Raw genomic sequence first — 13,960 nt, forward strand, 5'->3', positions numbered from 1 at the left:
GGTCAGCTCATTCATTGTAAAGCCCTGCAGGCCATGGTCAAGAGATTACATTTTATTCTAAGAGAAATGAAAAGTCATTAAAGCATCTTTAGCAAGTGACTGACATCATATGAACTAGGTTTGTAAATGATTCTTCTGGCAACTGAGTGAACAGATAGGAGGGGAACAAGATGCACGCAAGCAGAGTAGTAATAAGGGTACTGAGGCAATCCAGGTTCTCTGAATCCTCCAAATTGTAATTCTTTTTTTTAACGTTTCCTTTACTGCCATCACCCACCAAAACCAGAGTGCATATTCGAAGTCAATGTGATCCAAACATGTTAGTGGAACATTAATCCCTCAAGATGGTCTCTGAAAGTAAGATGCTGTGGTCAAAAAAATTCAGAAAATTCTGCATGCTAAATCCCCTTCTTGGAGATTCCGAATGTAAACTAATATATTAAAAGCACAGGTAAGTGTTTCAGTAAATGTGTGGATCCCAGCATTTCTCAAGCTTACTTGACCATGGAACGTTTTATTTTTTTTCCTCCACATAATGTTAATATCCTGTAGAAGTGATATTCTCCAGAGCATACTTAAGAAAGTGCTGCCATAAGTCATTCTAACCAAGAGTCAAGCAAATTCCATGTGCTTGGTTTACTGGGTCCCTTCTCCTTTACCTCTCCATTTATTATTCTAATAGTTTAGACAATATTTTCTGAATCATCATATATTATGTAAGGATATCACCCCTCACATATGGTATTTCTTCTCTCCATTTCTACCTTCTATTTCTATCAACTGTCCCTTTACTTTTATATTGCCAAGGTTGGCAAAGTTTTCATTCTTTCTGTAACTATAGTTCTCTTTCTTGTTTCGGGATCTGGCTGTCCTATAAGCCAGCTGTTGGATATCCTTAATTGATTCTCTATATCAATAATATTTCTCTGTCTCTGTATAAAGCTTGGTGTATAGGAGCTTTATCTTTTATCTTCTAAATATTTTATTAGACTCTTAAACGCTTTTTGGAAATATAATTTACATATCATACAATTCACTCAGAGAAGTGTTCAATTCAGTAGTTTTTATTATATTGTAAGTGTTGTGCAACCATTAACAATCTAATTCTAGAATATTTCATCATTCCAAAAAGAAACCCTGTATCCATTACAGACACTCTTCATTTCCCCACAATCTTCACCAGCCCTAAGCAACTACTAAACTATGTTTTGTTTCTATTGATTTGTGACATTTAATATAAAAGGAACCATACAATGTATGGCCTTTTGTGACTGGCTTCCTTCAGTGACCATAATATTTTTAAGGTTTATCCATGTTATAACATGTATTGGTGCTTCATTTCTTTTCATTGTCTAATAATATTTAATTGTATGGATATACCACATTTTCCCTATTAATCAAGTGATGAACCTTTGGATTGTTTCTATTTTTTAGCTATTATGAATACTGCTGCTATGAATATTTGTGTACAAGTTTTTGTGCGGATATATTTTTTTATTTCTCTTAGGAAGTGCTTAGCCTTATGTTAACTACATTTAACATTTTAAGTAATTGCCAGACTGTTTTCCAAAGCAGCTGAACCATATTATATTCCCATTAGCATTGTATATGGGTTCCAATTTTTCTACATCCTCTCCAATACTTGTTATTGTATATAATCTTTTTGATTATAGCTATTTTAGTGGATGTGAGGTGGTATCTCGCTGTGGTTTTGATTAGCATTTCCCTAACAACTAACAATGTTAAGTATCTATTCACGTGCTTATTGGCCATTTGTATAACTTGGTAAATATGTCCACTCATATCCTTTCTGTCCATATTTTAGTTAGGTAATTTGTCTTTTCATTGTTGAGTTGTAAGAATTCTTTAAATATATTCTGGATACCATTCTCTTATCAGATATATGACTTGCAAATATTTTCTCCTATTCTGCATGTTATCTGTTCACATTCTTGATGGTGTCATTCGACACACAAAAGTTCTTAGTTTTGGTAAAGTCCAATTTATCATTGATATATTTTATCACATTTGCCTTTAGTGTTGTATCTAAGAAATCACTCTTTAAACTTTATTAGAAAATTTCAGCAAGAATATATTTACTTTCAAAATGATCTTTTTGTACTGATTCATAGCTTTTTCATGGAAATTGCTTTTACTCCATAAATATCATATATTTCTATGTCATTATAAGGATACCAATTACAGATTTTTATTTTTAAAGCACTGGATCTTGAATTATAATTCTTCTTGGGTCAATTGTTTAATTAATTTATCTTGGTTTTTATCTTTCATGCTACTGATTTCTTTTTTGTGTCTTGTGATCTTTGGCTCTCTACAGGCATACCACAGAGGTATTGCAGGTTCAGTTCCAGACCACTGCAATAAAGTGAATATCACAATAAAGAGAGTCACACAAATTATTTGGTTTCTCAGTACATATAAGAGTTATGTTTACACTATACCATAGTCTATTAAGTATGCAACAGCATTATGTCTAAAAGAACAATGTATATACCTTAATTCAAAATACTTTATTGCTAAAAATGCTAACGATCATCTGAGCCTTCAGTGAGTCATAATCTTTTTGCTGATAGAGGGTCTTGCCTTGATATGGATGGTGCTGACTGATCAAGGTGGTGATTACTAGAAGGCTGGGATGGCTGTGGCAATTTCTTAAAATAAAACAACAGGGATGTTTGCCACATTAAGTGATTCTTCCTTTCATGGAAGACTTCTCTGTAGCATTCAATGCTGTTTGATGGCATTATACCCACAGTAGAAACTCTTTCAAAATTGGAGTCAATCCTGTCAAACTCTGCCACTGTTTTATCAACTAAGTTTATGTAATATTCTAAATCCTTTTGTATCATCTCAACACTGTTCAGAGAATCTTCATCAGGAGTAGATTCCATCTCAAGAAACCTTTTTATTTGCTCATTTATAAGCAACTCATCATCCATTCACATTCTATCATGAGATTGCAACAATCGAGTCACATTTTCAGGCTACACTTCTAATTCCAGTCTTCTTGCTATGCCCACTACATCTGCAGTTACTTACTCCACTGAAGTCTTGAATCCCTCAAAGTCATCCACAAGGGCTAGAGTCCACTTCTTCCAAACTCCCGTTAATAATGCTATTTCATCTAGCATTAGGTGCAGCACACCAGCATGGCACATGTATACGTATGTAACTAACCTGCACAATGTGCACAGGTACCCTAAAACTTAAAGTATAATAATAAAAAATAAATAAATAAATAAATAAATTTTTAAAAAATGCTATTTCAACCTTTTCCCATGAATCACAAATGTTCATAATGGCATCTGGAATGGTGAGTCTTTTCCAGAAGGTTTTCAGTTAACCTTGCCCAGATCCATCAGAGAAAGAATCACTATCTATGGCAGCTATGGCCTTATAAAATGTACTTCTCAAATAATGTATTTCTTAAATAATAAGACTTGAAAGTCAACATTACTCCTTGATCTCTAGGCTGCAGAATGGAGGGTGAGTTAGCAGGCTTAAAAAATTAATTTCTTTTGTACATTTCCATCAGAGCTCTTGGGTGACCAGGCACATTGTCAATGAGCAGTAATATTTTGAAAGGAATCTTTTTTTCCTGAGCAGTAGGTCTCAGTAGTGGGTGTAAACTATTCAGTAAACCATGCTGTAAACAGATATGCTGTTATCCAGGCTGTATTGTTCCATTTATAGAGTACAGGTGGAGCAGATTTAACATAATTCATAGAGACCCTACGATTTTCAGAGTTTCAGATTTCCAAGAGAAGGATGTCTCATCCATATTGAAAATCGGTTGTTTAGTCACTTTCATTAATTATCTAAGTTGCATCTTCTGTACAGCACTGGCTGCTTCCCCTTGTACTTTTTATGTTATGGATATAGTTTATTTCCTTAAACTTCATAAACAAACCTCTGCTAGCTTCCAACTTTCCTTCTGTAGCTTCCTCACCTCTCTCAGCCTTTATAGAATTGAAGAGAGTTAGGGTCTTGTCCTGGATTAGGATTTGGCTTAGGGAATATTGTGGCTGGTTTGATCTTCTATCTAGATCACTACAACCTTCTCCATAGCAGCAATAAGGCTGTTTCACTTTCTTATCATTCTTGTATTCACTAAAGTAGCACTTTTAATTTCCTTCAAGAACTTTACCTTTACATTCACACCTTGGCTAACTGTTTGGCACAAGAAGCCTAGCATTCAGCCTGTCATGGCTTTCAACATGCCTTCCTCATTAAGCTTAATCGTATTGAGCTTCTGCCTTAAAGTGAGAGACATGTAAGTCTTTCACTTGAGCACTCAGAGGCCATTGTAGTGTTATTTATTGGTGTAATTTTAATATTGTTGCGTCTCAGGGAATAGAAGAGCCTGAGAACAGGGAGAGAGATGGGAGAATGGCTGGTGGGTGGAGCAGACAGAACACACATTTGTTGATTAAGTTTGCCATCTTATAGTTCATGGCACTCCAAAATAATTACAATAGCAGCATCAAAGATAATTGATTACAGATCACCATAATAGATATAATAATAATGAAAAAGCGTGAAATGTTGCAAGAATTACCAAAATGTGACACAGACACATGAAGTGAGGTACTACAAACCTTCAATTTATAAAAAATTCAATATATGTGAAGCGCAATAAATATGAGGTTTGCCTGTACTCATTTTTAAAAATTAGGGACTAAGTAGATTTGTCAAGGTAGAGGTATAGGTTTTTCGCTGTTATTGGATATATAATTTTTTTAGATAAATCTCCTTTTGACTAGGATTTCTATTTTGTAGGCAGAGCTTGTTGAACAATATGAGACAAGAAAAACCATAATGAAAAGAATATTCTAAAACATTAAAAACATGTTTTAGGACACACACAAGAAAAGCACTAGATTAAGATAAAATTGTCATTACATAGATGATGCATAAAAGTTTACAAAAGAAAAACAAGAAACTGATATAACTCTAAATAGTAATTCTCATGCCTTTAGATAAAACTGATGATTAAGAATAGCCAGTTCCCAAATAAGGAAATGAAAACAATAAAATAGGCACTTTATTAAGTAATTCCCATTTTCCAGGCCACAGGCTGATCCCTGAAGATACTAAATACGAACATGAAGATTCTATCTCTGTCTTCATAGAGTTCATATCCTAACTGGAAAGACAGTCCTGTTTAGTTCTGTAACTACCTCAATAAAAAAGCTTACCCAGCAATCCCACCTATGGGTATGTATCCAAAATAGAGGAAGTCAGTGTATCAAAAAGATTATGCACACCTCAATGTTTATTTCAGCAATATTCACAATAGTCAAGATATGGAATCAACCTGTGTCCATTAAAGGATGAATGGATAAAGAAAATGTAGTATGTATACACATGGAATACTATTCAGCCATAAAAAGAGTGCAATTCTGTCATTTTCAGCAACACGGATGGAACTGGAAGACATTATATTAAGTGAAACAAGCCAGGCACAAAAAGACAAATATTGTATGTTCTCATGCACATGTAGGAGCAAATGAAAAAGTGGACCTCACGGAGGTAGAGAATTGGTGGTAACCAGAGGCTAGGAAGGGAAGGAGAGAGGGAGGATGAAGAGAAGTTGGTTAATGGGTACAAAAACACAGTTAGATAGAAGGAATAAGTTCTAGTGTTCAATAGCACAGTAGTGTGACAATAGTTAACAGTGGCTTATTGTATATTCCAAATAGCTAGAAGAGATTTGGAATGTTCCCAACACAAAGAAATAATTTAAAAATTGTCATAAATATGTACAACAAATACGTACGATTTTTATGTATCAATAAAATTTTTTAAAAACTTAGACATTGGTATAGTTTCATAAAACTGAAGTTAGTCATGATGTATAAAATCAACATAAGCCATTCAAATCATTATTTATACAATGCTTTTCAATGCTTCATAATTACAATTATGCATACTGTTTTTACGTTAGATGACCTTAAAATCAGTTGTTGAATAAGACAGATACTACTCATTCAACAAGCATTTATAACACACTTACTATGTTCCTAGATTCTGAAGATATAGAATGAATAAAACAAATGGGGTCCTGACCCTACTCTGTGGTTTATCATGGCTGGCAGATATATAAACAAATGTTATCATCAATTTGATAAGTGCTATAGCAGAAAAATACAGTGCCATGCAAGGACAGAGGAGGCCCTAAGAAACCCTGCCTCAACATGTCAGAGAAGATCTAGAGAAAGGAGAAAAACAAGAGGAGAGGCTGGTATTCTTAACAAAATGAAACAAAATAAAAAGATGTAAAGGTATAAAAGAGTAGGGTATCTTCCAAAATTTACATTAAAAATTTACTGTACTTTGATGTAGTTAGATGTAATTAGAGGGCAAGGGGGTATCGCTGCTTATTAGCTGCAAATTTAGGCAGGCGCAGACCCTAAACGTCATGAGTGCATCTGAAAGGGTTTGGATTTCAAGCAGAAGTGACTTGACCAGATGTTGCATTAAAAAAAAAAAAAGAAGAAGAAGAAGAAAAAAAACTATTCTGTAATCCTAGCACTTTGGGAGGCCGAGACAGGTGGATTACCTGAGGTCAGGAGCTCAACACCAGCCTGACCAACATGGCGAAACCCCATCTCTACTGAAAATACAAAAATTAGCCAGGCATGGTGGCACACACCTGTAATCCCAGCTACTCGGGAGGTTGAGGCAGGAGAATTGCTTGAACCCAGGAGATGGAGGTTGCAGTGAGCCGAGATCATGCCACTGCACTCCAGCCTGGCTGACAGAGTGAGACTCTGTGTTTAAAAAACAACAATAAAAAATAACTACTCAGGAATCTATATGGAAAGATTATTAGAGTTTGAGGCTAGCTAGATACCAAGAAATCACTTAGGATTAAAAACAGTAAGGTTGAAAATAAAATAAAGTTTAAAATAAAAATGAAAAGAAAATGGGATATGAGGGATAATAAGAAATCAGAAATTACAGTACTTAATAACGAATTGAGTGTGTGAACAAAGGAAAAGACTGATCTAAAACGGCTTCCATGTCTGGGTCTCAGGCAAAATGGTTATTGCGTTACTAACCAAATTTGGGGGATAAGAGGAAACATAAGAATTTGGTTGTGTTACTAACCAAATTTGGGGGATAAGAGGAAACATAAGGATTTGAAAATGCTGAGTTCTTTTCATAGTTAACAGAATTCAAGTTAAAACAACCATGCAACATGATCTTGCATTAATTAAAATAGGGTAAATTAATAAAATTGACAACATTTATTGCTATAGATATTGAGGAAAAAGATATACTAATACATTGCTGCCCTGAAACCTGATGAAATTGTTCTGAAAAAAATTTGGCAACAAATATAAAAGCCATAAAAATTATCATATACTTTGACCAAGAAACCCTACTTTTTGGAATATAGCCCAAGGATATAATTCAAAAGAAATAAATAACCGATTTTTATAAAAATGTTTATAGCTGTGCTATATATTACAAGCAAAATTTGGAAACAGTCCAATGCCCAACAGTGAGGGAATGCTTAGGCAGATTTTGGTGCACTAATGCAATGGTATATTTTATTGCTATTAAGAATGACAATATGAGAACTATGTAGAAATAAGGAAAGGGTCATGTGAAGCAATGAGTAAAAAATGCAGCACTCAAAATGATGCATATACAATGATCACAACTATGTAAAATTATATCTGTATAACCAGGAGGATTAGAAAGGAATACAGAGCTGGTAATTTAGAGTGCTGACATTTTTGTTATTGTTAGTTCAAGTTGCTGGGGATGTTTATGTGTTTCTAGTTATATTTCACTGTATATTTAGTACATACACATTAAGAGAGATAAATCTCTATTTTTTTTTCTGACACATAAAAGAAAAATTCCTGATCAGTATCTTTCCTTGCCTTGCGTGATTTTAAAAAATGATTGTCTGATTCAGTCAAAACTAAATAGGAAAAGTGGTAGCAATTCTCTAGAATATCTGCTAATAGGCCTATTAAGACCTTTAATCTACCAGTATTTGTAGTGTTTTGCAACTTTTTAACCCAGCTTTGCTGGCCAAGATTTTGTAAAGCTTCACTTTCTACAAGAGGACACTGGTATAGAGTAATTTTTTTTTGTTTTAAAAAATATAAAATGATGCTATAAGATGCATAATATTAATTGTGGTTTTTCAAACAATGTTTCCTTTCCAACCCATCTAGAGATTGTGATATACCTTCCCCATCCCACCACCCCCTGTTGACTATGGAAGGCCTAGAAAGATGAGAAAGATGGAGAATCTCTGTCTTAGAGTGGGTGAAGCCACTATGGAAAGAGTCCCTCCTTTTTTCTTAGACCAAAATAAATAAATAAATAAATAACCAAGAGAAATGCAAATACATTAATTCATTAAATGAACAATGTCATAAGAAAAGCTAAATAATCTGACCTACCCATCTAGGAGGGCGATGACATTCTTCCTCGGCCGCCCAATATTAGGGCCATATAAGCTGGCTCTGGAATAAATCCGGATGGGCTGCAACAGGCTTTTCAGCTGGATGTAATCCTTTCCCAACTGGCTGCCATTTACTGCCCGGCCATGCATGGTCCGATAGTTATTTGGCTCTAGATTAAAAGCAGACATGTAAGTCAGAATGAGAAGTGTAAGGTTCTGCCAACACTTTCCTGTCCACAGATCTCTCTGCCTTTTTCTTAATAGTATGAAAAAAAAAAACAATAAAAAAGTGGGTGTGAATTATTTTAACTTAAAGAACCACCCAAACAAAAAAAGGTCAAGTTAGCTTGCTGTTCCATTCATTTTCAAACTAATTTTCACAAAAAGATAACCTAATCAACACCGGAGACCATACAGATTTTCAGGTGCTACTTCATAACGAATGGTATACTGGATTGAATAGTGTCCCCCAAAATTTATGTCTACCAGAATCTCAGAATGTGAGCTCATTTGGAAACAGGATCTCTGAAGATATAATTAGTTCTGATAAGGTCATACTAGATTACAGTGGGTCCTAAATCCAATGACTTCTGTCTTTATAAGAGAAAGGAGAAGGAAGTTCAGATACACAGACACAGAGAGAAGAATGCCACGTGACAACAAAGATTGGAGAGATGTTGCTAGGCTAAGCATTGCTGGCAGCCACCGGAAGCTAGGAAAGAGGCATGGAATAGATTCTCTCTCAAAACTCCCAGAAGAAACCAATACTGTTGATACTCTGGTTTCAGATTTCTGGCCTCCTAAAATATCAGAGAAGCAATTTTTGTTGTTTTAAGCCACGAAATTTGTGATAATTTGTTATGGCAAGCCTAGAAAACTAATACACATGGTAAGAAGTGAAATCTTCATAAAGATGTTCACTGCCAAAAAGTCAGAAAAAATATTAATATTCATTAATAACAAAGTAGCTAATTGAAGTAATTTTGAGCAAAGCCTCCTCTTTCAGCTTCCATTACCTTGGTAGTTCTAAAAGGGGAGAAAATTTCCCTGAAACGAGCAGCTCCACAGCTGGAGGAGGCTAATTTGATTTGGAATGGTGTGCATACCCCAGGAAAGGCCAACATCTCAGCTGGCTTGAGACTATGATACTGGCAGGTACAAGAAATAAACCTGTAGACTTGCAAGAAATATAATAGGAGATTTTGGGCTGAGACGATGGGGTTTTCTAGATAGACATCATGTCATCTGCAAACAGGGACAATTTGACTTCCTCTTTTCCTAATTGAATGCCCTTTACTTCCTTCTCCTGCCTGATTGCCCTGGCCAGAACTTCTAACACTATGTTGAATAGGAGTGGTGAGAGAGGGCATCCCTGTCTTGTGCCAGTTTCCAAAGGGAATGCTTCCAGTCTTTGCCCATTCAGTATGATATTGGCTGTGGGTTTGTCATAGATAGCTCTTATTATTTTGAGATATGTCCCATCAATACCTAATTTATTGAGAGTTTTTAGCATGAAGGTGGTTGAATTTTGTCAAAGGCCTTTTCTGCATCTATTGAGATAATCATGTGGTTTTTGTCTTTGGTTCTGTTTATACGCTGGATTACATTTACTGATTTTTGTATGTTGAACCAGCGTTGCATCCCAGGGATGAAGCCCACTTGATCATGGTGGATAAGCTTTTTGATGTGTTGCTGAATTCGGTTTGCCAGTATCTTATTGAGGATTTTTGCATCAATGTTCATCAAGGACATTGGTCTAGAATTCTCTTTTTTTGTCGTGTCTCTGCCAGGCTTTGGTATCAGGATGATGCTGGCCTCATAAAATGAGTTACGGAGGATTCCCTCTTTTTCTATTGATTGGAATAGTTTCAGAAGGAATGGTACCAGCTCCTCCTTGTAAGGCTGGTAGAATTTGGCTGTGAATCCATCTGGTCCTGGACATTTTTTGATTGGTAAGCTCTTAAGTATTGCCTCAATTTCAGAGCCTGTTATTGGTCTGTTCAGAGATTCAACTTCTTCCTGGTTTAGTCTTGGCAGAGTGTATGTGTCGAGGAATTTACCCATTACTTCTAGATTTTCTAGTTTATTTGCGTAGAGGTGTTTATAGTATTCTCTGATGATAGTTTGTATGTCTGTGGGATCGGTGGTGATATCCCCTTTGTCATTTTTTATTGCGTCTATTTGATTCTTCTCTCTTTTCTTCTTTATTAGTCTTGCTAGCGGTCTATCAATTTTGTTGATCTTTTCAAAAAACCAGCTCCTGGATTCACTGATTTTTTGAAGGGTTTTTTGTCTCTATTTCCTTCAGTTCTGCTTTGATCTTAGTTATTTCTTGCCTTTTGCTAGCTTTTGAATGTGTTTGCTCTTGCTTCTCTAGTTCTTTTAATTGGGATGTTAGGGTGTCAATTTTAGATCTTTCCTGCTTTCTCTTGTGGGCATTTAGTGCTATAAATTTCCCTCTACACACTGCTTTGAATGTGTCCCAGAGATTCTGGTATGTTGTGTCTTTGTTCTCGTTGGGTTCAAAGAACATCTTTATTTCTGCCTTCATTTCGTTATGTACCCAGTAGTCATTCAGGAGCAGGTTGTTCAGTTTCCATGTAGTTGAGCGGTTTTGAGTGAGTTTCTTAATCCTGAGTTCTAGTTTGATTGCACTGTGGTCTGAGAGACAGTTTGTTATAATTTCTGTTCTTTTACATTTGCTGAGGAGTGTTTTACTTCCAAATATGTGGTCAATTTTGGAATAGGTGTGGTGTGGTGCTGAAAAGAATGTATATTCTGTTGATTTGGGGTGCAGAGTTCTGTAGATGTCTATTAGGTCCACTTGGTGCAGAGCTGAGTTCAATTCCTGGATATCCTTGTTAACTTTCTGTCTTCGTTGATCTGTCTAATGTTGACAGTGGGTTGTTAAAGTCTCCCATTATTATTGTGTGGGAGTCTAAGTCTCTTTGTAGGTCACTAAGGACTTGCTTTATGAATCTGGGTGCTCCTGTATTGGGTGCATATATATTTAGGATAGTTAGCTCTTCTTGTTGAATTGATCCCTTTACCATTATGTAATGGCCTTCTTTGTCTCTTTTGATCTTTGTTGGTTTAAAGTCTGTTTTATCTGAGACTAGGATTGCAAACCCTCAGGACACAAAATCAATGTGCAAAAATCACAAGCATTCTTATACACCAATAACAGACAGAGAGCAAAATCATGAGTGAACTCCCATTCACAATTGCTTCAAAGAGAATAAAATACCTAGGAATCCAACTTACAAGGGATGTGAAGGACCTCTTCAAGGAGAACTACAAACCACTGCTCAATGAAATAAAAGAGGATACAAACAAATGGAAGAACATTCCATGCTCATGGGTAGGAAGAATGAATATCGTGAAAATGGCCATATTGCCCAAGGTCATTTATAGATTCAATACCATCCCCATCAAACTACCAATGACTTTCTTCACAGAATTGGAAAAAATTGCTTTAAAGTTCATATGGAACCAAAAAAGAGCCCACATTGCCAAGTCAATCCTAAGCCAAAAGAACAAAGCTGGAGGCATCATGCTACCTGACTTCAAACTATACTACTAGGCTACAGTAACCAAAACAGCAGGGTACTGGTACCAAAACAGAGATATAGACCAATGGAACAGAACAGAGCCCTCAGAAATAATGCTGCATATCTTCAACCATCTGATCTTTGACAAACCTGACAAAAACAAGGAATGGGGAAAGGATTCCCTATTTAATAAATGGTGCTGGGAAAACTGGCTAGCCTTATGTAGAAAGCTGAAACTGGATCCCTTCCTTACACCTTACACAAAAATTAATTCAAGATGGATTAAAGACTTAAATGTTAGACCTAAAACCATCAAAACCCTAGAAGAAAACCTAGGCAATACCATTCAGGACATAGGCATGGGCAAGGACTTCATGTCTAAAACACCAAAAGCAATGGCAACAAAAGACAAAATTGACAAATGGGATCTAATTAAACTCAAGAGCTTCTGCACAGCAAAAGAAACCACCATCAGAGTGAACAGGCAACCTACAAAATGGGAGAAAATTTTTGCAACCTACTCATGTGACAAAGGGCTAATATCCAGAATCTACAATGAACTCAAACAAATTTACAAGAAAAAATCAAACAACCCCACCAAAAAGTGGGCAAAGGATATGAACAGACACTTCTCAAAAGAAGACATTTATGCAGCCAAAAAACACATGAAAAAATGCTCACCATCACTGGCCATCAGAGAAATGCAAATCAAAATCACAATGAGATACCATCTCTCACCAGTTAGAATGGCAATCATTAAAAATCAGGAAACAACAGGTGCTGGAGAGGATGTGGAGAAACAGGAACACTTTTACACCGTTGGTGGGACTGTAAACTAGTTCAAGCATTGTGGAAGTTGGTGTGGCAATTCCTCAGGGATCTAGAACTAGAAACACCATTTGACCCAGCCATCCCATTACTGGGTATATACCCAAAGCATTATAAATCATGCTGCTATAAGGACACATGCACACGTATGTTTATTGTGGCACTATTCACAATAGCAAAGACTTGGAACCCACCCAAATGTCCAACAATGATAGAGTGGATTAAGAAAATGTGGCACATATACACCATGCAATACTATGCAGCCATAAAAAATGATGAGTTCATGTCCTTTGTAGGGACATGGATGAAGCTGGAAACCATCATTCTCAGTAAACTATCGCAAGGACAAAAAACCAAACGCCGCATGTTCTCACTCATAGGTGGGAATTGAACAATGAGAACACATGGACACAGGAAGGGGAACATCACACACCGGGGACTGTTGTGGGGTAGGGGGAGGGGGGAGGGATAGCATTAGGAGATATACCTAATGCTAAATGACGAGTTAATGGGTGCAGCACACCAACATGGCATATGTATACATATGTAAAAAACCTGCACATTGTGCACATGTATTCTAAAACTTAAAGTATAATAATAATAATAATAAAAGAAATATAATAGGAAAATTTGGGGAATAAGGCAGCCACAGTGAACCTTGACAATCTCACACATACTCCCTATAATCTAGAAGGCTAAATATGCTTAGGAGGGACTACAGGATAGAAGTGTGGATAGTAGGAAGATTCCTAGCTATCCACACATTTCCAGATAAGTGTGAAACCTAGGACACTTATAAAGGAAACATCAGATGCCATGACTGAGAGTAAAATCCCAGTTAGACTTGTAAAAGACCTAAATTTTTAATGTGTTTCCCAACCAACACAGAAATGCACTGGCAAAAGGTGGAAGGCTTACTGGCTCAAGGGAATTAAGCAAAACCTCTGATCAATCTTCAGCTCACCATTAAGCTATGTTGACTCAAGTGCAACCCCCAGGAGACTTGTCTTAACAATTAAAAAATGATTAAGAAATAAAAAAACTTAAGAGATATCAGTAGCTACATGACTCAAGGGAGACAGACTCTATAGAGTTAGTCCAGGACCTATGGTATGGAAGTACAGAATTC

At 36.1% G+C, this 13,960-nt stretch overlaps 1 protein-coding gene across 2 annotated transcripts in view; it reads right to left on the minus strand.

Annotated features, from left to right (window-relative positions):
- HPSE2 (heparanase 2 (inactive)) overlaps positions 1-13,960 on the minus strand; it is a 778,452-nt gene that overhangs the window by 258,115 nt on the left and 506,377 nt on the right. For both annotated transcript variants that reach the window (XM_054659851.2, XM_001166372.7), the window contains one exon: positions 8,451-8,622. In XM_054659851.2, the coding sequence (XP_054515826.1) occupies positions 8,451-8,622 (172 nt within the window). The remainder of the gene's footprint in view (positions 1-8,450; positions 8,623-13,960) is intronic.

The sequence above is a fragment of the Pan troglodytes genome, chromosome 8, assembly GCF_028858775.2.
Source record: "Pan troglodytes isolate AG18354 chromosome 8, NHGRI_mPanTro3-v2.0_pri, whole genome shotgun sequence".
In the NCBI taxonomy this organism is placed as follows: Eukaryota; Metazoa; Chordata; class Mammalia; order Primates; family Hominidae; genus Pan; species Pan troglodytes.